Source organism: Stegostoma tigrinum, chromosome 9, assembly GCF_030684315.1.
Source record: "Stegostoma tigrinum isolate sSteTig4 chromosome 9, sSteTig4.hap1, whole genome shotgun sequence".
NCBI lineage: Eukaryota > Metazoa > Chordata > Chondrichthyes > Orectolobiformes > Stegostomatidae > Stegostoma > Stegostoma tigrinum.
Genome location: NC_081362.1, coordinates 1,910,893 through 1,937,401, shown reverse-complemented (window position 1 = coordinate 1,937,401; position 26,509 = coordinate 1,910,893). Strand labels below are relative to the sequence as shown.

General features: G+C 47.5%; 1 protein-coding gene and 1 non-coding gene across 2 annotated transcripts in view; both read left to right on the top strand.

Moving 5' to 3' along the window:
- The first annotated feature begins 5,263 nt into the window (after positions 1 to 5,263).
- Positions 5,264 to 5,336, top strand: trnae-cuc (transfer RNA glutamic acid (anticodon CUC)). The gene has a single exon. It is a non-coding gene; the product is annotated as a tRNA-Glu (tRNA).
- Positions 5,337 to 6,701: 1,365 nt separating this feature from the next.
- abch1 (ATP-binding cassette, sub-family H, member 1) overlaps positions 6,702 to 26,509 on the top strand; it is a 75,881-nt gene continuing 56,073 nt past the window's right edge. Inside the window, 6 exon segments of the mRNA XM_059648810.1 lie at positions 6,702 to 6,750; positions 8,132 to 8,284; positions 9,729 to 9,899; positions 13,482 to 13,637; positions 15,540 to 15,644; positions 22,534 to 22,630. Of these exon segments, the coding sequence (XP_059504793.1) occupies positions 8,160 to 8,284; positions 9,729 to 9,899; positions 13,482 to 13,637; positions 15,540 to 15,644; positions 22,534 to 22,630 (654 nt within the window). The 5' untranslated portion in view covers positions 6,702 to 6,750; positions 8,132 to 8,159.

The window sequence follows — 26,509 nt, the reverse complement described above, 5'->3', positions numbered from 1 at the left end:
CAACCCGCATGTGCCAGCAGTTGATGTCCTGACCTTCCTGGGAAGGTACGTGATGGTGGAAGGGGACCTAACCGACATCATGGACCCCTTTGGCATCTGGACGAGTAAGAGGCAGGTCAAGGTGACGCTGAGGATGGGCGCAGACGGGAATGTCGCACACCCACCGTCCAGCTTCGCGATCGGCGGGAGCAGGAGCTACCTGACCTATGCAGGGCAACCTAAAGTCTGCCATGCCTGTGGTAGGTCAGGTCACATGGCGGCCGACTGCAAGCCACCATCTGCAGGAACTGTAGGGAGGAGGGATACCTTGCAAAGGAATGCCCACAAGAGAAAAGCTGCAACCTTTGCGGGGAAGCGGGCCACTTCTATAGGGCATGCCCGCAGCGGGGGACCACCTACGCCCAGGTCGCCGGCAGGGGAAATGCAGGGCCAGCCCCCCCGGAGGAGAGGAAGGCACCAGGGCCCAGCAAGGACCCCACTAATGTGCAGGAGGGCCAGGCCGTGCAGGAGGGCCCAGCCCTGCAGGATGGGCCCGAGGCCAGCAAAGCACCCCTGCAGGCTCCGATCCCCCCCGAAAACCCGGAGCCAATGGAGGCGGCGACAGGCGACCCAGGGGAGTGGACTACAGTCCGGAAAGCGAGGAGGAAGGTGCGTCGACGGGCCCAGGAACCGCAACAATCAGGAGGGAAGAGACAGCTACAGGGGGGCTATAAGAGCTCCTCTGACGAGGAGGATTCGGAGAGGGCCCACCCGAAGCAGAAGTTAAAGGTCTCGAGGGGGAAGGAAAGCAGCACCCCGCTTCCAGGTGACGGGAGGCGTCCTGAGGCTCACTCCGACACCCAGTCAAGTGCCGCTGGAGCACTGGAGGGCCCCCCGGAACTTCCAGGCGGGAAGGAGGAAACAGCACGTCCCCAGCCTGATCCAGAGCCGGACCCTCCTGCCTCCGCACCCCTGACGGGGGGATGCCACCCGGAAGGCAGCACAGACGGTTTCCTGAGCCCAGAGAGCGTCCAGCAGTTAGCCCGGGCAATGGGCATGAAGGGACAGATGGAGGGGCTGGACCTTGGACTTGGGGAGGGTACTGCGGTCACTGCCCACAATGGGGGTACGAATTGCGAGCATTAATGTGCGCAGCGTTAAGTCAACCACAAGATGTGTGTCCACGTTGGCCTACCTGACCACCATCAAGGCGGACCTCCTGTTTCTGCAGGAGTGCGGGATACCGCACCTCGACAGGTACGGGAAATGGTCCGGCGCCTGGACCTGTGGGCCTTCGATCTGGTCGGGGGGTAACGACTGTCGCTCCTCGGGCCTGGCTATTCTGCTGCGGGGGCGCAACTTCACCATCTTCAAGTTCAGGAGGCGGTGGGGAGGGGCGCCTCCTAGTGGCTGACATCACCTACAGGAACGCTCCCCTGAGGCTGATCAACGTGTACGCCCCAGCGGTATGGAGTGAGCGGTTGGACGTCCTGCAGCGGCTTCCACCCCTGCTGGCTACGTCCAGGCCGGTCATCCTAGGCGGAGACTTCAACTGCATCATTGATGCAGATGGAAGATCCGGCGTGGGGACAGCGGGTGGGGGGATTCAACTGGACGTCACGTCCAGATTCCTGATGGACATGGTGAAGGACGCCAAGCTGCTTGACGTCTTCAGCACCCCTGCAGACGGAGCGCAGCAGAGGTACACCTGGTCGCGGCCAGACGGGTTTATCCGCTCAAGGATAGACTTCCTGTTTGTGTCACGGACGTTCTCGGTCAGATCCACTCGTGTCGAGCCGGTGTTCTTCTCTGACCACTGCCTCCTGTTGGCCGACTGTCACTTACAGGACGACCAGCCGGCCGGCAAGGGGACGTGGAAGCTCAACACGACTCTGTTGACCCCAGAGAACGTCGAGGAGCTTAAGAGGGAGTACACCGGTTGGAGAACCGTGAAACCCCTCTTTGAGTCTCCAGGTGACTGGTGGGAGACGGTGAAGGAGAACATCAAGAGGTTCTTTGTCCTCAAGGGTGTTCAGAAGGCAAGAGAGAGGCGGGGAAAGCTGTCGCGACTCCAGAAAAGGGTGCAGAACCTGCTCCTTCTGCAGTTGATGGGGGTCGATGTCACGGAGGACCTCCGCGAGGTGAGAGGCCAGCAAGCCTCGCTCTTCGCCGCGGAGGCCTCCAGGATAATCTTCCGGTCCAGGGTCCGCTCTGTGGAGCAGGACGAGACGTGCTCGCGTTTCTTCTTTCAGAAGGTGCACAAAGAGAGCTCTGTGCTTAGCCGGCTGAAGGAGGACGACGGCTCGGTGACGTCGTCTCGGCCCGACGTTTTGAGGATCAGCAGATCCTTCTATGCCGGACTGTACGACACGAAGCCCACGGACAGCATGGCCTCCGAGTCGTTCCTGTCGTCTATCACGGAGGTCTTAGATGACGGCACGAGGGAGTGGCTGGACCGGCCGATATCCCTGGACGAGCTGGCCAGAGCCCTCAAGTCCTTGCAGAGGAATAGGACTCCCAGAAGTGATGGCTTACCGGTCGAGCTGTATTCTGCTCTGTGGGGCCTGGTCGGCCAGGACCTGCTGGAGGTGTACGATAGTGCGCTTCGGGCAGGGGAAATGTGCAAGTCCATGAGGAAGGGCATCATCACCCTCATTTACAAGAGGAAAGGGGAGAGGGAAGAAATTAAGAATTGGCGTCCCATTTCACTTTTGAACGTAGACTACAAAATCCTGGCCAAGGTCATTGCCAACCGGGTCAGGTCTGTCCTGGAGTCGGTGATTCACCCTGACCAAACCTGTGCTGTGCCGGGCAGGAAGATCGCTGAGAGCCTCGCGCTCATCAGGGATACCATCGCCTACGTACAGGACAGGCGGGTGGACACCTGCCTCATCAGCCTGGACCAGGAGAAGGCCTTCGACAGGGTCTCTCATGCTTACATGAGGGACGTCCTCTCCAAATTGGGGTTCGGGGAGGGCATCCGCAATTGGATCCGGCTGCTCTACGCCAACATCGTTAGCGCAGTCTCGATCAACGGGTGGGAATCAGACAGTTTTCCTGTTAGATCTGGAGTCAGGCAGGGCTGCCCACTCTCTCCTGCCTTGTTCGTGTGCTGTGTGGAGCCCTTCGCCGCCTCCATCAGGAAGGACGTGAGCCTGAAGGGCGTGACTATCCCAGGCAGCGGAGGCCTTCAGGTCAAGACCTCCCTGTACATGGATGATGTCGCCGTCTTCTGCACCGATCGTCGGTCGGTGAGTAGGCTGTTGGACATCTGCGGCCAGTTTGAACTGGCCTCGGGTGCCAAAGTCAATAGGGGTAAGAGCGAGGTCATGTTCTTCGGGAACTGGGACGACCGCTCCTTCATCCCCTTCACCGTCAGGACAGACTACCTGAAGGTGCTGGGTGTTTGGTTTGGTGGAGCTGGGGCATGCACTAAGACTTGGGAGGAGCGTATCTCCAAATTTCAGCAGAAGCTGGGCAGGTGGACGCTCCGGTCCCTCTCCATCGCGGGTAAGAACCTGGTTGTCAGGTGCGAGGGGCTTTCGGTACTGTTGTATGTGGCGCAGGCCTGGCCTATTACCTGGACCTGCGCCGCTGCGGTCACCCGGGCCATCTTCCACTTCATTTGGGGGTCGAGGATGGACCGGGTCCGCAGAGATACCATGTACAAAGACCTGGGAAATGGGGGAAAGGGCGTACCGAACGCCACCCTCACCCTGACGGCTACCTTTGTGTGTGGCTGCATCAAGCTGTGCGTAGATCCTCAGTATGCAAACACCAAGTGTCACTACTTACTGAGGTTCTACCTGTCCCCGGTGTTGCGAAGGCTGGGCCTGGCCTCGTTGCCGCGGAACGCTCCGAGTAGTTGGACCGTTCCGTACCACCTGTCCTTCGTGGAGAAATTTTTGAAAGGAAACACCTTTGACCACAAGGCCGTCAGGCAGTGGTCAGCACGTAGTATCCTCGGGACCCTTCGGGAAAAGAGAGGGTGGATCCCGTCGTGTGGTTCCCCACGCAGACTGCCAAAGTCGTTTGGCAGAATGCCTCATCGCCAGAACTTTCAAACAAGCACAAGGACATTGCTTGGCTGGCGGTGAGAGGGGCTCTGCCAGTGAGATCCTTTATGCATGCCCGGAATCTCTGAGCCACCGCACGCTGCCCTCGAGGTGGCTGCGGGGGGGAGGAGACTGTTGATCACCTCCTTCTGGAGTGTGCCTATGCGCAGGAGGTCTGGAGGGGGATGCAGTGGTATTTGTCGAGGTTCGTCCCGAGCAGCTCCGTGACGCGGGACTCCGTGCTCTACGGGCTGTTTCCGGGGACGCACACCGAGACCAACATCAACTGCGCCTGGAGGACCATCAATGCGGTGAAGGACGCTCTTTGGTCTGCCCGCAACTTGCTGGTCTGCCAGCTGAAAGAACTGACCCCGACCGAGTGTTGCAGACTGGCGCACTCCAAGGTCCAGGGCTACGTGCTGAGGGACGCGCTAAAGCTTGGGGCAGCCGCCGCCAAGGCGCGGTGGGGAAAGACCACCGTATGAGCCCCCTCGTCCAGAAAAGGGAAAAGAATCCTATCTGGTAACTGGGCCCAGCTGGCGCCTTCCCCAACTGGTCAGGGGGCCAACTGGGACTGTGCGGGGTGACGACTGCCGGGGCGGTTTCTTTGCTTTGTTTTTTTTTTCTCTGTTTTGTTTTTTTTTCCCTTTAGTTGGTGTACGTACCCCCGAGTAACCTGGAGTGGCTTGCATGACTGGGTAGGTGTATAAATGTTTTATTTTTTTGTACATTCTATGAATAAAGTATATTTTTTCAAATTAAAAAAAAGGTGACGAAACATCTGAAAACTAACCTTCCAGCTCAGCGAGCAAACTCACATCCAGGAGTGACAAAGAGATTTTAGCAAGTGAGCTGCAGAGGATGAGGACAATGTAGCTGATGGATTTTACACAGCACAAGAGTACGGAGTAAAACCTCAGATGCAGGGTGTGGATTAGGAACAGGATGTAGAACTGAAAGAGGTTAAAGAAATGCAAGAGGAACAAATTGGTGAGTGGGGCTGTCGATGGGGATTTTCAGGTTCAATAAGGAAATGATACTTTGTGCCAAATAGAATCTAAACTGTGCAGGGTTTGAATGACTTAAATTTATACAGAATAGAGTCCAAAAAGTTGCAGATTGTAATGGTGGCCTAAAACTGTGTTTATGCACAGCTTAATCTCCTGTGTAAATTGTTTAAAATATTGTTGTTGTAACAGAAGTGTTAGTTGAAGGCACATTTAGGGATGGCCCAAATAGCTCAGTCGGTAGAGCATCTGGCTCTCAATCTGAGGGTCCAGGGTTCATGTTCCTGTTTGGGCATGTCCTTTGGCATGGCTCAGTGATTAGCACTGCTGCCTCACAGCACCAGGCATCTGGGTTCAATTCCACCCTCAGGTGTCTGTGTGGAGCTTACGTATTCTCCCTCTGTCTGTGTGGGTTTCCTCCCAGAGTCCAAAGATGTGCAAATTAGCTGGATTGGCCGTGCTAAATTGCCCACAGTGTTCAGGGGTGTATAGATTAGGTGGGTTCCTGGGGGATGGGTCTGGATGGGATGTCTGAGAGTCTGTATGGACCTGTTGGGCTGAAGGGCCTGATTCCACACTGTAGGGAATCTATGAAATGCTGGCCTGGTTTGCGATGCCCACATCCCCGGAAAAGATCAAATAGATTTATATCTGTTCTTTACTGATTCTATTGGTGAAAGCCCAGTGGGACAGGAGTCATGTTCACCTCCCCTCTCTGGATATAACAGAACCTGTTCTATAAGAGAAGCAGGAGAAGGCCATTCAGCCTCTCCAGTCTGTTCCTACACTGAACAGGGCCCATGCTGATCTGATTGTAACCTCCATTCCACCCTCCCATCAAAACCGGATCACTTTCCATCTCCTCGCTTAATGAGAACCTGAGCAACCCAGAGTGAACACTGTTCCATGACCCAGCTCCACTCACACTCTGCACAGAGATAGCTCCTTTGGTTCATGACCACTGGAGGGAAGAGAAATCTGCCTCACCTCCATCTGAAATGGAACACCCTCATGTTTAAGTCATTCCAAACTTTACCACAAAAGGAAACATTCTCTCAGCACTCACCCACGGGATGGTAAATGTTTCAATAAGATCACCTCAAACTCTTTCACACTCAGGAAATGGACAGAGGACCTGTATGTCTGACCTTTCCCCATGAGTTAATTCACCAGTAAACCAGGAAGGAGTGGATTAAGTGTTCTCTGAACCTCCTTTGATCACAGTTATATCCCTTGCTTAAATAAAGAGACTAGAGCTGAACACATTCTGAGTCCACAGATAATACGAACTGCAGATGCTAGAGAATCTGAGATAACAAGGTGTAGAGCTGGATGAACGCAGCAGGCCAAGGAGCATCAGGGGAGCAAGAAAGCTGACGTTTCAGTCTTGGCCCTTCTTTCTGCTCCTCTGATACTGCTTGGCCTGCTGTGTTCCTTCTGCTCTACATGTTGAGTCCAGTCTTTTTCCAAACAAACCAGTTTCGAGGACGAGTCAAATCAGACTCAAAGTGTTAATATTGTTTTTCTCCTCACAGATCCTACCAGACCCTGCAGCGTTTCTCCAGCAATTTTGGTGCTGATTTCAGATTTCCAGAATTTGCAGGTTTTTGCTATTGTTCACTGGGGAAATCTCCTCCACTCTTCAAGTAGTACCACCAGATGTCAGTTCAGACTTGACAATATCTAGAGCGTAATATAATTCTACCTCTGTAAGTACACGAGACTCTGAGTTGTCTTACAACACACAACGTTACTGTTTCTATTTACACTGCACATTTACATCACATGTCATACATACTCTGGTATTTACAGCCCGGGCTGCTTCATGCAGGTTATTTCCATCAACAAGGTGTCATACTGTAACCTAACCGCAATGAACTTCTGTGGTGGCTTCTCCAAGCTATTCTTTGAACCTAAGCTCGTGGTGCAGCTTACAACCTGATGATAATTCCTCTATCGTGAACACGAGAGGCACCACAGTGAAGATCGAGAGTTCCAGAGTGTACCCATGCAGGGAACCCCCTCACTTGGAGACAGACAGTGTTGTTAGAATTTTTGAGCCTTCCATGTGGCTGAAGATTTGCCTCCTCATTGAGTTGGCTGTTTGCAGTTTCTGATCATCTGTCAAACTGGACAAAGGATTGGCATCAGCGAGAGAGAAAGAGAGAGCAGAAGAGACAACAAATGCAAAACGACAAGTTGAAATCAGAATGAATTCAAGACTATCTAGTAATATTAATAAGGTTGATTTATTTATATAGTTTTTACAAGAATATGTTAATTTATTATTGGAGAATATCAAAAGAACTGCACGTGTAATAGCCAAACAATATCACTTGGTGGAGTCACTTGGTCAGTGCTGGCTGATCTGTACTTCTCTCTAGTCACTTTCTGGTATTGAGAAGGACAATGAGGAGGACAGTGGAGAGGGGGATGGATTGGGCACTGTTGTGTAGTGGATGCCTCAGAGCAGACAAGCTGCAGTGGGCACATAGAAACAGTGCCAGAGAGAAACATCACATCACATGCTGGCACTGTGACAGCTGAGCTTCAGCAGGAGCTGCTGACAGTAATAACTGGGACTCCTGTTCTGCAGTGGGTCAAGAACCAACCTGATTAAGAACATAGGAATTCAGAAAAAAGAGGCCATTCGACCCCTTAGACTTGTCCACTGTTCAGTAGGATCCATGGCTGATCTTATAGCTCAATGCCTTTTTCCACACTATCCCAGTATCTGAAAGGGAATAGATTCTGCCTGAAACGTCAGCTTTTGTGCTCCTGAGATGCTGCTTGGCCTGCTGTGTTCATCCAGCCTCACATTTTGTTATCTTGGTCAATCACTGTTGTTGGAATTGAGTCAACGAATGAGTAAGAACAATCACGATTATTATCACAGTCTGTAATTTTGTATATCTCAGAGTGGAGACAGTGACTGATGGAGAAACTGCTTAATTAACGTGCAGGCCCCACTCACTGCTGTACATTAAACTATGTGTTAACTATTGCTGATAAAGATAAATTCTCTCCCGGTATGTTTGAATTTGTTTGCAGTTCTACCAAAATGGACAATGAGTTTCTCTGTAATTTCAGTTGTTTTGAAGTTGAAGACACTGAGGTGATGTATCCAGGGACAGACTGTAACATCAAACAGGCAGCCATTGAGTATCGAGGGGTCTGCCTCTCCTATGGGAAGCTAAATGTGCTCGATAACTTTAACCTGACACTACCACAGGGCCAGATGTAAGTACCCTGTTCGATTTCGATTGGTAAAAATTGTTGTAGTCTTGCAGGTAGGTACACAAGATTTAGGAGTAGGCCCTTCAGCCCATCTAACCCAGTTCAATAACTAACTGTGCCCTGAACCCCATGATCCTGCCTCTCCTTCTTAGTCAATAATCTATCCACCTCTGTCTTAAAAATATTCAACAACCCCACCTTCAATTCTCTGGGGCTCAAGACGTTCATGACACTTTGAGGGAAGGAAAGTTCTTCACAGAGATAGTAGGAACTGCAGATGCTGGAGAATCTGAGATAACAAGGTGTGGAGCTGGATGAACACAGCAGGCCAGGCAGCATCAGAGGAACAGGAAGTTGACGTTTCGGGCCTAGGATAAGTGTATTCAATGGTACAGGCTTAATTTTAAACTATGTTCCCGGGTGTTGTCCCTCCCTCCCACAAAGGAAAACATCCTCTCAGCGTACACCCTGGGAATTTCCCCTGAGAATTTTACATAACTAACCCCCCCCACCCCCGCCATTCCTCTAAACTCCAGCAGATACAGGCCCAGACTGTCCCATCTTTCCTTATAAGGTAACGTTCTTATCTCAGCAATGTGGCCAAGTGAACCACATCTGGGGAATTTAAGTCCTTCCTTTAGACACAGTGATCTGGATGTGATCTCACCAATGCTCCGTACAACCTCAGCAAAACCTCCCAATTTTTAAATTCTAGTCCCTTTGTGATAAACGAGAAGATTCCATCTCTGTTCCTAACCATGTGTTGTTCGTGTGAAACAGTGTGTTTGTGATTCATGTACCAGGACACCCAGCTCCATCTGCACTGCAGAGTAATGTAATCTCTCACCATTTAAATAGGATTCTGACTTTCTATTCTTGTATTATAATTGCAAGTTAGTTAAAACAAAATGTTACTTTAGTTAATTTATCATCAGGTTTCAGCCTTATAATGAATTAATGCTGTTCGTTTTATCTGGGTGTACCCTGAGCACCTTGTATCTAATCTTGGGCCATAAAACAGAATGACCCTGAGTTAGAACTTCAGGCAGACTTCAGTCCCCCTACATGAAACTTGTTTAAGGTGGGGGTACTCTCCCTGTGATTGCCCAACCCAAATCAGGGATCACTGCTGAATTCTGGGTGATGCTCAAACACAGGAAATAATCACAGCCCCTCTTTTATTAGCCTCTCCTGCCATAAACATAGTCAAAATCAGATGGATTTTCTCCAGCTGCGTTTAATCTCATTTTATTCAGGCTCAGCTTATTTTCAACAGTAATAAAGGGGGAGAGAGTGTTTCATTTAAGCCTCTTTGTACAGTGAAGAGTTAAATAAAATAGTTTGCTGCAGCATAGATGGTGATGAAGAGTATCATGTTTCCCAAAGAGTTGGCAGTGATATGTTGAATGTGGAAGGACTGTGACACTCATAAATCTTTCTCACACCGAATTGGACTGCTAGGTCCCAGCGAATGTGCGAAGGCACCCTTTTTCTGCTGTGCTTTGGGAAGATTAAATATCTCAAAGGGGACTATTAGAATCCTGAGGAAGCCTCCAGCATTCCCGGGTCACCAGGTACCGGGCAGGATTGTGGGATACATGCCTCAGGTATTAACCATCATGTTTCTGTCAATTTCAGACAAGTGACTGAGACAATGGCTGTGATAGCCAGTGATTTTTGGTACTGAAATGGAAAGTGCTCATAAAGCAGGGAATTAAAACTCACGTTCGACTGACTTGCTCTGGTTTTCAGTTAGATAACAGACAAGTTGATCAGGGTCATGCTGTTGATGTGATTAAAATGCTAATCTTACAGACATGTAAGCAAACAGAGCTCATGGAATAAAAAGGACAGTGACAGGCTAGACCCAAACTTTTAAGTGACAGGAAACAGGAAGTAGAGGCTAATGGATGTTTCTCAGGCTGCAGACAGGTCAGTGTTGAGACCCCTGCTCTCCTGATGTAGACATTGGAGTACAGGGCACAATTTCAAAACCTGCAGACGATCCAAAACTTGGACATATGGTAAACTGAGGAGGAGAATATAGAACTGCAGGCTGATAGGACAGGTTGGTGGAGGGGCAGGCAGAGGACACATGCAAGTTGTTGCAGAACATTATGAATGGATTAATTTGAGAAGGATAAAAGCAGAAATGTGACATAAAATGAGGGTGCAATTTGAAAGGGTAGACAGGAGCAGAGGGACCTGGGTGTATATGTGTATGGATCATTCACAGGAACAGGACAGGACGAATGAGTAATTGACAAAACATACTGTGTGCTGGAGAGCGCTATTAATAGGGGCACAGACAGCAAGGACAAGGAGGTGATGCTGAACATATGCAAGTCACTGTTCATACTTAGTGTTGTGCCCCAAGGGGGGAACGCACCAGTTGAGCCCCACCTTGATACAGATACCTTATTAGCTCTACCTACTAATCTACATCCTTCTCAGCAAACCGGGAACATTTGGGTATATTTATGGAGATCCCCAACAGGCTTTTGGCCACAATGGGATCTTTCGTCATCACTGTCCCTATCACCGCTCCTACCTTCAACCTTTGTCATTTTAAGTTGGCATTCCTTTTTCATTGCCTACCTTTGCAGTTCAAAAGATCTCTCTTTCTCCCTTTCTTCTGCTTTTAACCATAACTCAAACTGATTCATTTCCTTTTCATCCTCAAATTGTTTTAATACTTTTGCTCTTTATTCTGCTGCAATTATCTTTCTTTTGCTTTTGCCTCTGTCTTTCTTTTCTTTCCTGGCAGGAATATTCTTTCTTTTCCTTTTAATCCTCGAATTCCAGCTGCTTCATTTGCAAATGAATTTTAGCAATCTCCAATGATCCTGATTGCATTCCTGGCAATTGGAAATGTAGAGCTCCTGCTGCAATTATTTCTCCTTTCCTCACAGGCACAGACAACTCCAACTCAACCTGTTCACCAACTCCAAAGGCTTTGCCTTGCTCACTTTCTGTAAAACTCCCAAAGTGACATCTTCCACCCCCAGGAAATTCCCAGTGACTGAAACAACCATTATTCACATAGATAAGCTCCAGAGCTGGGCTGAGAGGCGGCAAATGGAGTTTAATGCAGACAAGTGTGAGATGATGCACTTTGGTAGGAGTAACTGGAAGGCAAAGTACTGGGCTAATGGTAAGATTCTTGGTAGTGTAGATGAGCAGAGAGATCTCGATGTCCATGTACACAGATCCTAGAAAGTTGCCACCCAGGTTGACAGGGCTGTTAAGAAGGCATACAGTGTTTTAGCTTTTATTAATAGAGGGATCGAGTTCCGGAACCAAGAGGTTATGGCGAAGCTGTACAAAACTCTGGTGCGGCCACACTTGGAGTATTGTGTACAGTTCTGGTCACCGCATTATAAGAAGGATGTGGAAGCTTTGGAAAGGGTGCAGAGGAGATTTACTAGGATGTTGCCTGGTATGGAGGGAAGGTCTTACGAGGAAAGGCTGAGGGACTTTAGGCTGTTTTCGTTAGAGAGAAGAAGGTTGAAAGGTAACTTAATTGAAACATAAAATAATCAGAGGGCTAGATAGGGTGGATAGGGAGAGCCTTTTTCTGAGGATGGTGACGGCAAGCACAAGGGGGCATAGCTTTAAATTGAGGGGTGAAAGATATAGGACAGATGTCAGAGGTAGTTTCATTACTCAGAGAGTAGTAAGGGAATGGAACGCTTTGCCTGCAACGGTAGTAGGTTCGCCAACTTTAAGTACTTTTAAGTCGTCATTGGATAAGCATATGGACGTACATGGAATAGTGTAGGTTAGATGGGCTTGAGATCGGTATGACAGGTCGGCACAACATCGAGGGCCGAAGGGCCTGTACTGTGCTGTAATGTTCTATGTTCTATCACACAAGGCACTCCCTGTTTAAAGCAAACGAATGCAACATCCCCAAAATAAAACTCACCAACACTCACTGCTCACTTCCTTTGAGTATATTAATCCTAAACCCAAGCCGGAATTAGAGATTTTGACCCCAACAAGAGCCCCCTGGCCTGGACCCTAACCCTATTTAAAGGCAATTGTAAAGTGCTGTGTTCCAGATGTTATTCAATTGGTTACACTATTCCGCTTTAGTAAAACATACTTTACTCTTACCCCCAGTTAAAATACAACAAAAGAAAGAAGAATTAACAAAACTTGTAGTCTATTGGAAAACTTAACAAAATAATAGATTATTTGACGACTAAAAAGTAACTGTTCCAATATAGTAACATCCCCTAAACACCCCCTTGGCAAAGGCCATGTCAATAAAACAGATTGTCTCACATGCAATTCTGTTGGCAGGAAGAGAACCCAAGCTTTTAGCTGTAACAGAGGGAAAGCGGTAACGTCCGCAACCAGCTTCAAAACCTCAATAAATACTGAAAGCTAAAGTAAAATCCTGGTTCTGTGGGAGCCTGATTCCACCAATTCATGCTGCTTCTATTGTTACAGCTTTAAAAATAAAACCCAAGGCCTCACAGCTGTTTACTTTGTTGGCTTGGAGGAAACAGCTTATCATCTCTGGCTCAAAACTCCTCTTCCAAAAAACCCAAGACAAAAAACACTCATAAAGCCATCGTATTATCATAAAAGCATTGGGATCCCAACTAACCAGAAGCACAGAGGACAAAAACCAGGGAGCTAAGATGTGCATTTATACAACACTCAGTGAAGTATTGTGTCCAAGTCTGGGGATCACACTTTTGGAAGGATGTGGGGATAATGCTGAGATAAGAGGTTACAGTTCCATCAATAGCCTGGGGAAGCCAGAGTTGTTCTCTTCGGAGCAGGGGAGGTGGGCGGAGATTTGAGCGAGGTGTCCAAAATTACAGTGTAATGAAAGAGGAACCATTCCCAGTGGTTGAAGCATCAATCATCAGGGAATAGATCTGAGAAGCTAGACAGAAGAACCAAAGGTCTCAAAAGGAAATCATTTCTGTGCAAATAGATTTAGCAATAACTTCAAATGGGAATGGGATAAATGTGAAAGGTAAAAGGTTTGCAAACATTCGAGACAGGAGAGAGGATGTGAGGGTTGGATCAACAGGATAACGGTTTGTCAGGGCTGGCACACAGCTGATGGGCCGTATCATCTCCTTCCATGATGGACTTTTCAATGATTTTATGAAATGGACTTAAAGTTTATTATTTCACCTGCAAGATATCAGTAATTATTGATTTGGATTTACCTCCCAAGGGAATTTGCCTTATACAGTGACTTTACTATTCGGGATACATGCTGGTTCTTTGGTCAAATTCATGGACTGACCCACAACAACATTGAATCTCGTCTCTCATTCCTCATAAACTTTCTCAATCTTCCTGAACAGAATAAACTTGTCAAACATCTTAGGTATGCAAATTTTATAGAATGAGAAATTTACGCGAATTAAAGAGAAAGCGGCTCAAATGAAGGACGGTTCCTGTCACAATCTCAGCTCGAGCTTCTAGGGCCTTCCATTCCTGCACAGCCCCAACACAGACCCAGTCCAACCCAGGCCCATCACGGGCCCAGTCCAACCCAGGCCCAACACGGACCCAGCCCAACCCAGGCCCAATACGGACCCCAGTCCAACCCAGGCCCAACACAGACCCAGTCCAACCCAGGCCCAACACGGGCCCAGTCCAACCGAGGCCCAACACGGGTCCAGTCCAACCGAGGCCCAACACAGACCCAGTCCAACCCAGGCCCAACACGGACCCCAGTCCAACCCAGGCCCAACACAGACCCAGTCCAACCCAGGCCCATCACGGGCCCAGTCCAACCCAGGCCCAACACGGACCCAGTCCAACCCAGGCCCAACACAGACCCAGTCCAACCGAGGCCCAACACGGGCCCAGTCCAACCGAGGCCCAACACGGGTCCAGTCCAACCGAGGCCCAACACGGACCCAGTCCAACCCAGGCCCAACACGGGTCCAGTCCAACCCAGGCCCAACACGGGCCCAGTCCCACCCAGGCCCAACACGGGCCCAGTCCAACCCAGGCCCAACACGAGCTCAAATGTGATAGGAGATAATCTTACACAGATCCAGCCCACAGCAGCTCACACACACACTCACACATGCCAACTCAGACTCACATACACCAGCATACACACACAGCAGCTCACACTGACACACACCAGCACACACACCAGCTCACACTTATACACACCAGTACACACTCACACACACCAGCACACACACACACCAGCTCACACTCATACACACCAGCACACATGCACAGATACCAGCACACACTCACACGTCTGCACACACACACACCAACTCACAATCATACACATCAGCACACACTCACAGACACCAGCACAGCTCACACTCACACACACCAGCACACACACACATGCACCAGAACACACGCACAGACACCAGCACAACACACACATACACACCAGCACACACTCACAGACACCAGCTTACACTCACACACACCAGAACACACACACACCAGCTCACACACATGCACAACAACTCACACACACTAGCATACATTCACACCCACCAGCAAACACTCACATACACCAGCTCACACTCACATACACCAGCTCACACTCACATACACCAGCACACACTTCACACACACCGGCTCACATGCACACAAAGCAGCACACACTCACACACACCGCCTCACACTCACACACAGCAGCTCACACACACACACTGGCTCACACACACACACACAGCAGCACACACACTCAGACACCAGCACACATATGCACACCCAGCAGCTCACACTTACGCACACCAGCTCACACTCATACATACTGACTCCCACTCAGAGATTCACACACAGAGACACAATTGCAGGAGTTCCAGGATTCTGACCCAGTAACAGTGTAGGAACAGTGATATATTTCCAAGTCAGAATGGTGTGTGGTTTGGAGAGGAACGTGCAGGGGTGGTGTTCCCATGCATCTGCAGCCTGGTCCTTCTGGATGGAAGCAAGCATTGGATTGGAACGTTGGCAGAGTTGGTGTGAGTTGGAAACATTTTGAATGGTTCTGGTGAAAACAGGCCATTTAAATTCCTGCTCAGGATGGGAACAGTTCTACGGAAATGAATTTAGTTGAAGGTTGGGGCGTTTCTTGCAGTTAATATGTTTTTTATTGAACATGTAGCTCGCTGCCTGTCACCTTGTGCAAATCCAGTTGCCTTGGTAGAGTTACATTTCTCTGCTGAGTTCTGTTAGAAATTTTGTGCAATCATCAGGAATATCTTATCGAGTGGATTGGTGGGATCTGTTTTCTTTTCAGCGGTGGTCAGAAAGGGCACGTACCCCTTGGAGCTGCTTTACTCCAGGAATCTCAGCTTCTCTCATTGGATGAGCCAACTGTTGGAGTAGATCCTGTTTTACAAGCCAGTTATTAATATTAAACGGGATTACCCAGGATTTCTCTTTGTAAACCAAACTGCAGTCTTTTTGTCTCATATGTATTTTTGGAAACAAATTAAACCATTTGGAATAAACCATATTTCAAAACCACTTGTAGCAAGTGCTTGGATTTGAAGTGTTTCAGTTTGAATCCAGAGCATTCATACAGTACGGAAGAGGCCCTTCGACCCATCAGGTCTGTACTGCCAATAGAACAGACTGTCTGTCTGAAATTGCTGCCTTGACCTGGTGCTGGGCGATATTTCTGCCTGAGCCGCCTGATCCCAGCTTCTTGGGAAATGCAGAGGGAGCCTTCAGTTGCTGACATGTTGGGGGATGGGAGAAGGTGCAGGAGATGGGGGTGGGGTTGTGAGTTGGTGCGTGGGGATATTAAACACATCCCCTTTATAAAGGCACTGACCGCTGTTGGGGAATCAGGTGGTCAGGTGTAACTTGGGTCGGGATGGGTCACTGGGAAATCAGGGAAATGGTCAGACTGTTGTTTGGGAATCACGGAGGAGGTGTCAGTCCATAGATACTGAGGGATTAGTCAAGGAAGTTTCTGTCTCACATTTCCTGACCAATTGCCCAGGTGAGCACCCACAAGTCCACCTCCAGTCTCCAACTCCTAACTCATTGATGGAAACATTGACAGAGAATCCTGAGGAGCAGGGAAATTACTCACCGGAAGCTCAATCATCCTGGGAATTCTCACAAAGGGCATTGTATCAGGACTTACACAGGCTCCCAACCTGAGATCTGGGTCAATTGTTGTATCATCTCCTATTGGATCATGATCTGTCTGTAAACTAACCAATAACTCATGAACTGATTTCCCAAGAATGGGGAAATTTAATCCCTGTGGCCAATGGATGCAGGTAACACAAACAATCGCATACAAGCACAGAACAAAAAAGCAATATAAAGTCAAATCTTTTCACTTTGCAGTCATCAGGACTGGGACACAAATTAACCAATCAGGGAGAGGGAACAGTAATTTATATATGGTATGAGAAGATGGTGCTGATTGGTTGGATGACGGCTGTCATGGAGATGTGACGGAACTGTTAGATACCAATCATAATTCAGATAGGCAGGCAGACTCTGATTGGTCAGGATATTTCCGTGGGAAATGGAGCAGTCATTGGCTGTCGACATAACCCTTTCCTCAATTAAGAATATACAATGTGTGGACAACTGCTTTTCGCTCTCTGAACAACAGGCTCCAGTGTGCGAATAAATGTAACTTCTAGTACATCCAAATGAATCGCGCTGTAAGCTTGGTTGATAATTTTAAATTGGTTTCCAATCTAATTTTTATTTATTTACTAAATGCTGTCCAATAGCAGAATCATGTCTAATGTTGGGCGTGGTGTTGTGGGGTTTGTAAGGATGGGCTGGTTGAGCACAGAGGGCACACAGTCTGTTGTGGGGAGTGAAAGGTAGCTGTTGTCTGTAAGTCATTGAGATGTACAGCTACATATCTGTCATCACTCCAGCCCCCACCAACATTGAAATACCAATGTACAATCTGTGTGGTTAGTGAAATGGTATGATGTCAGAAGCCTGTTCCTGTGTTGACTGTGAAGGAGCAGGGGAAGGTAGTTAGTTTCAGCTATTGCTCAGATTTCAGGTGTGACAGAGGGTTGGTACTTGGTGCAGGCTCAGATACGGACCGTCATCTTTCCTGTGACCTGGATGTACACAGATCAGCTTCATTCCATATGCTTCTGTTCCCAACCCTCTCCGTCTGTCTCTAACCCACAACAGGACCTCCCTTATTCCCACATTCAATCCACCAGCCTTTACAATTCAACTTGCCCTCATTACAGCCCTGAATAGTTCTTCTCCTCCCCTCCTAGCGTTCCGGTTCCCTCCAATATTCCCTTGTCCACTCTTCAAGCTCCATGAACATCCCTTCGCCATCCCACAGGACCTTCCCATGCAAACAGGGGAAGTGCTATACCTGCTCTTTCACCCTGACCCTTCCCACTGCTCGAGGACAAACCCAACTCAGCCCCAGGTGAAGTAACCATGTAGCTGTCCTGTCAGTTCAGTCCCAGGCCCGCTGTTTGCAACACAGGCAGGCAGGGCCATTGCCTTGTAGACCATCTGCACTCAGTCTTCGAGCCGCCTGTCAATGAAATTTTCCAGCTTGTTCCCACCCTGTCCTTGATGTGCCACACTCTCCCACTGCAGTCCAGTGTCATCGCAGGGAACAGCCCCCTACTTTCACATTCAACACTGTGTTCATGCAGTTTGGAAATGCCGCCCACTAGGTCTCTCTGTACTTGCGCCATCACCAACTCCTTTAGTCCGACTATCTCTCCTAGCTTTTAGCCAATCACAGACCTTCCCTTTTATAGACCTAGCCAAGCAAAGAGGCCACAGAAACCTCAGTTCAGTCTCGTGAGGAAGGGTCACCGGGCCCAAAGCATTAACTCTGTTTCTTCCTTCGCAGAGGCTGCCAGACCTGCTGAGCTTTTCCAGCAACTTTGTTTTAGCTCCTTTGCACTGTCTCCTCTGCCAGGAAAGGCCAGGTCAGACTGCAGCTCCTCCGCTCCCCCTGGTGACGGGAGACAGAGTTGTCTTGGGCAAGCTATCATCTCCCAAAATGTCCTCCCTTCTCAGCTTTTTCTTAATGAATAACATGCAAATTAGGATTGGGAGTGGGCCATTCAGCCCCTCAGGCTTATACCCACACTCAATGAGATCATGACTGATTTAATTGTAACCTCAATCCATATTCCTTTCACACCCTTCCTTAACAGAAGTCTATCCTCCCCCAATTTAAAAATATTCTCCCACTTTTCAGGACGAAAGGTACGGAGACACACAACTTCCTGAAAGAAAAAGTTTCACCTCATCTTAAACAGTGTCCCCTCACTCTCCCATAAGAGGAGACAGCTGCTGTACATCCTCCTGTTAAAGGCCCCTCAGGATCTTATGTCCCAGTCAGTCGCCACTTATTGCTGTAAACTCCAGCAGGTACAGGCCCAGCTTTTTCTCAGAGAAGGCAATCTGCCCATTCCAGGTGTTAGTCTAGTAAAGAAACCCAGCTCACAGTGCTCCCGATGAAGGCTCACTATAGGAACACAGGGACATAGCAACTGAGACACACGAGTAGGCCATTCAGCTCTTGAGCCTGTTCCACCATTCAATGAGATCTGTCACTTAACTCTGTACACCTGCCTTTGGATCAAATCCCTTAATACTTTTACTGAACAAAAATGTATCTATCTTAGATTTAAAATTAACAACTGGTCCAGAATACACTGCCATTTGTGTAGACATTTTCCTGACATCTCTGCTGATCAGTCTGGCCCTAATTCTCAGAGTATGCCCCTAGTTCTAGAATACCCAACCAATGGAGATAGTTTATCTCCGTCTACCCTGTCTGTTGCTGTTAATATATTGAAGACCAACAGTCTGAATAACTGAAACATAGCATTGTTACTTTTATACTCTATTCCCCTGGCAATATCCTGATTACTTGCTGTACCTTCTGGGATTTATGCGCTAGGATACGCAGATCCCTCTGCATCTCTGAGCTCTGTAATCTGATTCGATTAGATCTGTAACTAGATATTGTGCTTTTTTTATTCTTTCTACCAAATTGACAATTTCACAATTTCCCATATTAAACACAATTTTATCCAAACACATCTTTATCCAAACAGATAACTGATTTATATCTTTTGGAAGCCTCCCATGTCCACTTCACAACTCACTTTCCCACACATTTGTCATCAGCAGGGGTGGGAACCATACCATCAGACCCTTTGTCTAAGTCATATTTATAGAAATGTAAAGTGTTGAGGAACTGGCACTGACCCCTGCAGCACGCTGCTAGACACTTCTTGTGACCCTGAGAAAACCCCATTCATTCCTACACCGTGCTTCCTGACTGTAGCTAAGCTTCTATCCACACCAATACTTTCCTCCGACACCACTAAGACCTGTTCCACCTCTCGCCTTTTCCAGATGAAAGACCAGTGACTAGAAACTTAACATTCTTTCTCTCTCTAAAAATGTTGACAAATCTGTTAAGTATTTGCTGCATTTCCTGCTTTTTTAAAAATTTCAGATTTCCAGCATCAGTGGTATTTTGCTGCTGTTTATGTATGTATTTTTCTTTTTTTCTTCTACTGGATGTGGGCATCACTGGTGAGCCTAGTACCTTGCTGCACATCCCTAATTGCCCTTGAACTGAGTGACTCACCATACCATTTCACAGGGCAGGTAAGAGTCACCCATGTTGCTGTGAGTCATGTCTAGGCCATTCTGGGTAAGGGTGGTAATTAGAAATGTTCAAACTGGGATCAGGAGTAGGCCATTCAGCACTTTGCACCATTCAGGGCCGATCCTCTATCTCATTGTCATATTCTCACTTTCTCTCCACACCCCTCGATGACTTTAAAGTCTGAAAAATTAATCTGCCGCTTTTGTGAACATAGTCAGTGACCTGGCCTCCACAGCCTTCTGCAGGAAGAGAATTTCACAGGGTCAGTCCCCTCCTGAATGAAGAAATATTTCCTTCCCTAAAGAACCCCAGTGAGCCAGATGAGGGTTTTAGAACAGTTGATGTTAGTTTCACAATCATTGTGACCAACAACAAATTCCAGATTTACTCATTGAATTTAAATTCGACAAGATAAAACAATGAGATTTGAATATGTCCCTGGATCATTAGTCTGCACCACTAGATTACCAACCTAGTGATAATATGACTACAACACTGGCTTTGCCCTGTGTTTTTAAAATGTGTGTTAGGTTAGAATATCTATGTTTGAATTCCACTTTCTCTGTGCCTTCACTTTTGTGTGAAAACTTTTCCAGGACATTTTGACTTTTTGATTCAAACCATCCTCCGCTTCTCTGACAAACAGCCCAGTGCAGACTGATTTAACGATCTATTTAAAGTCTCCTCTTCTGTATTAATATTCCCCAGTGAGTAGGTGTTGAATTGTGATCAACACTTCAGTACAAAGGACTAATAAATTAAACACTTTGTCACATAGGAGGGTGCAGGAGTTAAAATAGCAGAGCCAAGTCTGAAAGTCAGTGGTGAATCAGCACCAGGCAAACTGTCACAATCACTTCTGCATAAAACAGGAATATAGCTGAAACGTTCCATCCATAATCAAACTGAACATTTATGCTGGAGGGAAGATTAAGAGAGTTTATTTTAAGCAGCAACGTTGCTGTGATCTGGAATGCAATACTTTAAAAAAAGGATTCAATAATAATTTTCAAAACAGAATTTGAGGAATACTTGAAAAGGGAGAATTCCAGAGAAAGGGCAGGGAGGAATAGGGCTAAACAGATAGTTCTGAAAATGTCAGCACAGGCACACTGGGCTGAATGGCCTTGTTCTGTGTTGTATGAGTCTCTGACTCTAAAATGCACCTCAGGTCAGTCCGAACCTGAGAGAGAAAGTCATCTACATCTGTCTGTCTTTAAACGACGATGCACCGCAGCAAACAATGTAGGGATGGAAGGAGGGAGGGTTGGAAGGAGGGAGGGTCAGTGGGATGGAAAGAGGGAGGGATGAAAGGAGGGAGGGATGGAGGGAGGGAGGGTTAGTGGGATGGAAAGAGGGAGGGATGAAAGGAGGGAGGGAAGGAGGGAGGCATAGAGGGAGGGAGGGACGGTCTCTGCTTGTTTCTCCTTCACTGCTGGTCAACGAGGCCAATCCTTGTGAGACCGTTTCTACCCTCTGAGTATCTCTGGTTTTGATGTGGCTGTAAATATCCACACTGCACAGCCATGGCAAACTGCCCAAGCGCATGCTAACCGGCATGAGGGTCAGCATTTTGAACAAAAGGTTAATATTAAATACACGGTGAAACTTCCGGCATCAGCAGATTGATTCTGTTTCCTGTCCTGTTCCCAGGACACTGTAAAAGGTGAAGGGCTCCCCGTGCTAAGGTAATCTTCTTTCACCATAACCCAGATCCAACACCTGTATCCAGAAAGTTAGACATCCAAATTCACCAAGAGACTTCCTTTAAAACATGAACATAAGAAGTAAGAGCAGGAAGAGGCCACTCAGGCCCTCAAACCCAAGCTGTCATTCAATGAGATCATGGCTGATCTTCTACTTCACTGTTTTTGTGCCCTATCCCTGTCTTCTGTGCATAGAAATCTGACAATTTCAATCTAGATTCCAAACACCCCCTTCCCCTGCCACCGAGGGGCAAACAGCTTTCCTGTGTCCACCCTGCTGAGCCCTGGCAGAATTCTGTACATATGAATGAGATCACCTCTCATTGTGCTTAACTGAAGAGAATAAAGCCCAAGATAACAAAGTGTGGAGCTGGATGAACACAGCAGGCCAAGCAGCATCTCAGGAGCACAAAAGCTGACGTTTCGGGCCTAGACCCTTCATCAGAGAGTCTAGGCCCGAAACGTCAGCTTTTGTGCTCCTGAGATGCTGCTTGGCCTGCTGTGTTCATCCAGCTCCACACTTTGTTATCTTGGATTCTCCAGCATTTGCAGTTCCCATTATCACAGAATAACGCCCAGTCTGGTTAATCCTTTCTCACGGGACATTCCCTCCATCCCCAGGAATTAGTTTGGTGAACCTTTGTTGTACTCCCTCTATGGCAAGAGCAAAGCTTACACCTAATCCTCCAGCTGTGACCTGACAGGGGTCTGTCTGATGGCAGCAAGATATCAGACCCTTAGTATCAACTCAGCGTGGGCCCAACTTAATGTTAAAGTGGGAGCCTTGTATTTCTTACTGAAAATGTTGTTTCTTGACAGTTTAATGATTCTCTGTGAAGTATTACAAATTCTCACAAATTACAAATGAATTTACTTGGGCAGCTATTTTAAATTGTCCTCTTATTAACATTCTTCTTTTATATTTGGAGGATCTGGCAACATCTGGCTGATGTGGTGAAAGATCGAAAGGTATCAGTGGTCATAACAACGCATTATATCGAGGAAGCAATCCAGGCTGATGGGGTAGGACATTCCCTTCCTTCCTGTTTGAAGGTGTAGCTACACTTCTGTCAATGTCTGAATGACCAAGAATGTCTGGGAGTGTTATGGAGTAAGCTTATTCTGTCCCAATACTGAAAAGTGTGTGAATTAATACATGTTACACAATTGCATTTAAAAGTGTAGACTGCAAATGGCGAATGATTTTCCACAGTGTCATCCCACTGGGCACCAGTAACTGTGAACATTCATGCCTGCAGCCAGTGTGTTACAATTTGGTGCAGAAATTTCTAGAAGGAGTGGAATTGTGGGTTTCTGGACAAATCTGACCCATTCCCCATTCCTATCAAAGCCCATGTTTCACATCCCCTTTTCCCACTATCCTCTCCAAATCCCCACTCCATTCCAGAGTACTTTTGAATTCTTTGCCGTTTGAGTGAAATTTTGTCACAGACCTATTGATTGTTGAGGTTTCGCAGCGAACAGCCTATGCGGTTTGAGTCATCGATTCTTCGAAGGAGGTGAGAGGTTTCCTCAGAGTGAGAGCCCTTTCCCTACCTGGAGAGGTAGGTGAGAGGTGGAGCCTCCCATTGGTTTCTGAGGCTCCTTTGTCTGGGAGGAGTTCTTTGGCAGGGCCCTGAGAGGCCTCACTCCTCATCAAGCCTGGCTGCACAGGAATCTCTCAGAGGGAGATTGGAAATAGGAGGAGGCCATTCAGCCCTTCATGTCTGTGCTCCCATTCGATAACATAATAGCCAATCTTCATCAAAACCATTTTCCTGTGTGATCCTCACATCCCTTGTTGTCAACCTCAGCCTTGAACATTCTCAGGTCCTGAGCCATTGCAATCCTCTGGGATGAAGAATTCCAAAGAGTCAGAGCCCCTCTCTGAAGGAAGGAATTCCTCTTCATCTCCGTGCTGGATAGTCTGACCCTCGTTCTGAGACTGTGTCCCCTGGTTTCCCATAGCCAGCTATGAGGAAGCAGACTCCCCAAATCTAGCCTGTCAATCGTTGTCACAATTTTCTGTTTTCATAAAAGATCACCTAAGTTTTCTAAACTCCACAAATGGAAAGCCCAGAATGTATTCCTTCATGGACTATCCCACCATCCCAGCTAGACAAACAGGAGGCTGGAAGAACACAGCAGGCCAGGCAGCATCTAAAGGAAAGGAGCAGTCAATGTTTCAGGTATTACCCTTCTTCAGGGCTGGATGTGGGGGTAGGGGGAAGCTGCAGATAAAGGAGGGGGGAGGGGGTTAGCAGATTGGTGGTGATTGGTGGACAACAGTAGTAGATACAACCTGGTTGGTCAATGGGAAAGATGAACCTAGTTGGTAGTTGGAAAGAATGGTCAGTAGGTGGAATGGAACCTGGCCTGCTGTGTTCTTCCAGCCTCCTGTTTGTCTACCTTGGATTCCAGCATCTGCAGTTTTTCTTTGTCACCCCACCATTCCAGGTCATTATTCCCAGGAATTGTCTCACCTGAAAACAAGTTAGACAACTCCAACCAGAATATTATGAATGAATGTGCCCAGGTGTTTCTACATTACCAAAGCAGTCAAACCACTACAACACAAGCCAATACCAATAGACAACAGTCTCAACTTTATTAGGAACAAAATTACAATAATATTTAACACTAAACATACTCAATACTTCCCAGGTTTCTTCTAGATTTATGCAGTCACTCCCTGGGTCCATGCAGTCTCAGTCTCTCAGTCTCAGTCTCAGTCTCAGTCTCAGTCTCAGTCTCAGTCTCAGTCTCAGTCTCAGTCTCAGTCTCAGCCTCAGTCTCTCCCTCTCGTTATGCTGGTCTCCTCAGAAAGCCTCACACAATTCCACAGATTGCAAGAGAAGGGAATGCAGGTGAACCCTATTTTTTATACCTTTTAGATTGTTTTCTGGAACTTTCTACAGTTCTAGCCAATCAAGGAGATAAACTTAATAGTTTGGAACAAGAGTCGATCATTTAGATATAAACCAAAAGAACTGCAGGTGCTGTAAATCAGAACAAAAATAGAAATTGCTGAAAGAGCTCAGCAGACTTGGCTTGCTACTGTTAGTATCTCTGTGTAGCAGGATTCGATGCCTTTCTGTCTGGGCCCTCCTTTGTTGAGTGAATAAGTTTTAGGGGATCTATCTGCCCAGGATAACTCTTACCTTTTACATTGTGCTAATGTTATTAGCACCGGGCTGCCGTGTTTGCGGTGTGGACTTTGTGATTTCAGAGTTTTATTTAGACGATGTACCCAGCAACCCTTGCTGTTTGGACAAACAGTCCTAAACAAGGCCTTACACCTAACACACATTGTCTGACCTAAAATGTCACCTCTTCTTTACACTGATAAAACCTTTAATTCTCTCAGGGCAGTGACTTGAAAGAAATTCAGGGATTTATGTGTACATATTATCAATTAAAACCTTCTAACTGATTAAAGGTTTAACAGTATCTTAGATTTGCTATAATACATCCTCATCAGTTGTGTGACCCTCTGATTTTTTACTTATAAATTCTGTGCCTGATACCTCCTCTCTCACCAACACCTGAAGAAAGAGCGAGTCTCTGAAAGCTTGTGGATTCAAATAAACCTGTTGGACTATAACCTGGTGTCATGTGATTTCTGACTTTGTCCACCCCAGTCCAACATCAGCACCTCCACATCATGTCTTCCCTTGGGAAGGAGACCAACGCTGAGCACTGACCTCTAGCTGTGGTCTCACTCAGGCCCCGTCTAAATGCACTGAGCTGCCTGCTGTTGGAAGGTGCTGAAAGGATTGAGGTTGATACTCCACCTGTTTCTCTGTTGTAAACCCACCCTCCTGGACCATCAGGTTGTACAATGCCAGAGCTTCTGGCTCAGAGACACAGTGAAACTACCCACTGCAACACAAGACCTTTGCTCCACTCAAATTCTTCTGTTGGATGGTGTTGAATGATAATTGTGGTACTGAGAATACTGTGGTTTTTTCCTGACAATGAATTCTGCTATTTCATCTGGACAGTCTGAAGCCTACACGCCCCACTACTCAGTGTCCATGAGTGTACTCTGGCTATTCTTTACAAAGGCCCATGTTCCCCAACAGCTGGACTTTTACAAAAATTTGTTCATGGGATGTGGCTGTCACTGCTTGTAGGTCAACCTTTATTGGCCATCCCTAATTGTCCTGGACCTGGTCTTGCTCACCAAGTTCAGAGGGCACTCAACAGTCAACCACATTGCTGTGGGCCTGGAGTCACATGTAGGCCAGACGAGGTAAGGATGGGAGTTTCTTTGCCTGCAGGACATTAGTGAACTAGATGGGTTTTTACAACAATCAACAATGATTACATTGCTATTAGGTTAGCGTTTTATTCCAGATTCTGATTGAATTCAAATTTCACCATCTGCCCTGGTGAGATTCAAACCTGTGTCCCCAGAATGTGAGGCTAGGCGCCCAGGTTACCAGTCCGGGGGGGCTGGCATATTGTCACTGCTCACCACTCAACCATACCGCACCCCCACCACCTCAGTGACCGAGCTGACCAACTGGTAATGTGTGCCCGATGTCAGATCTCACCCAGGTGAAGGGCTTCTGAGGAAAGCCTGGGAAGTTCAGGGACAGGGCACTTTCGGCAGCAGAATATCTGAAGGTGCAGATGGGAACTTCCTCTGCCATTAAATTCCTCACTTTGCAGTAAACGGAATCCCCAACACCCTGAAGATGATGTTCAGGGGATCTCCAAGGTCACTGAGGTCCATATTTGGAAGGTGCTATTTAAGGATCTTTGGTGAATTTCTGCAGCTCATCTTGTAGATGGTACACACTGCTGCTGAGTGTCGGTGGTGGAGGGAGTGGATGCTTGTGGATGTGGTACCAATCAAGCGGCTGCTTTGTCCTGGATGGTGTAAAATTTCTTGAG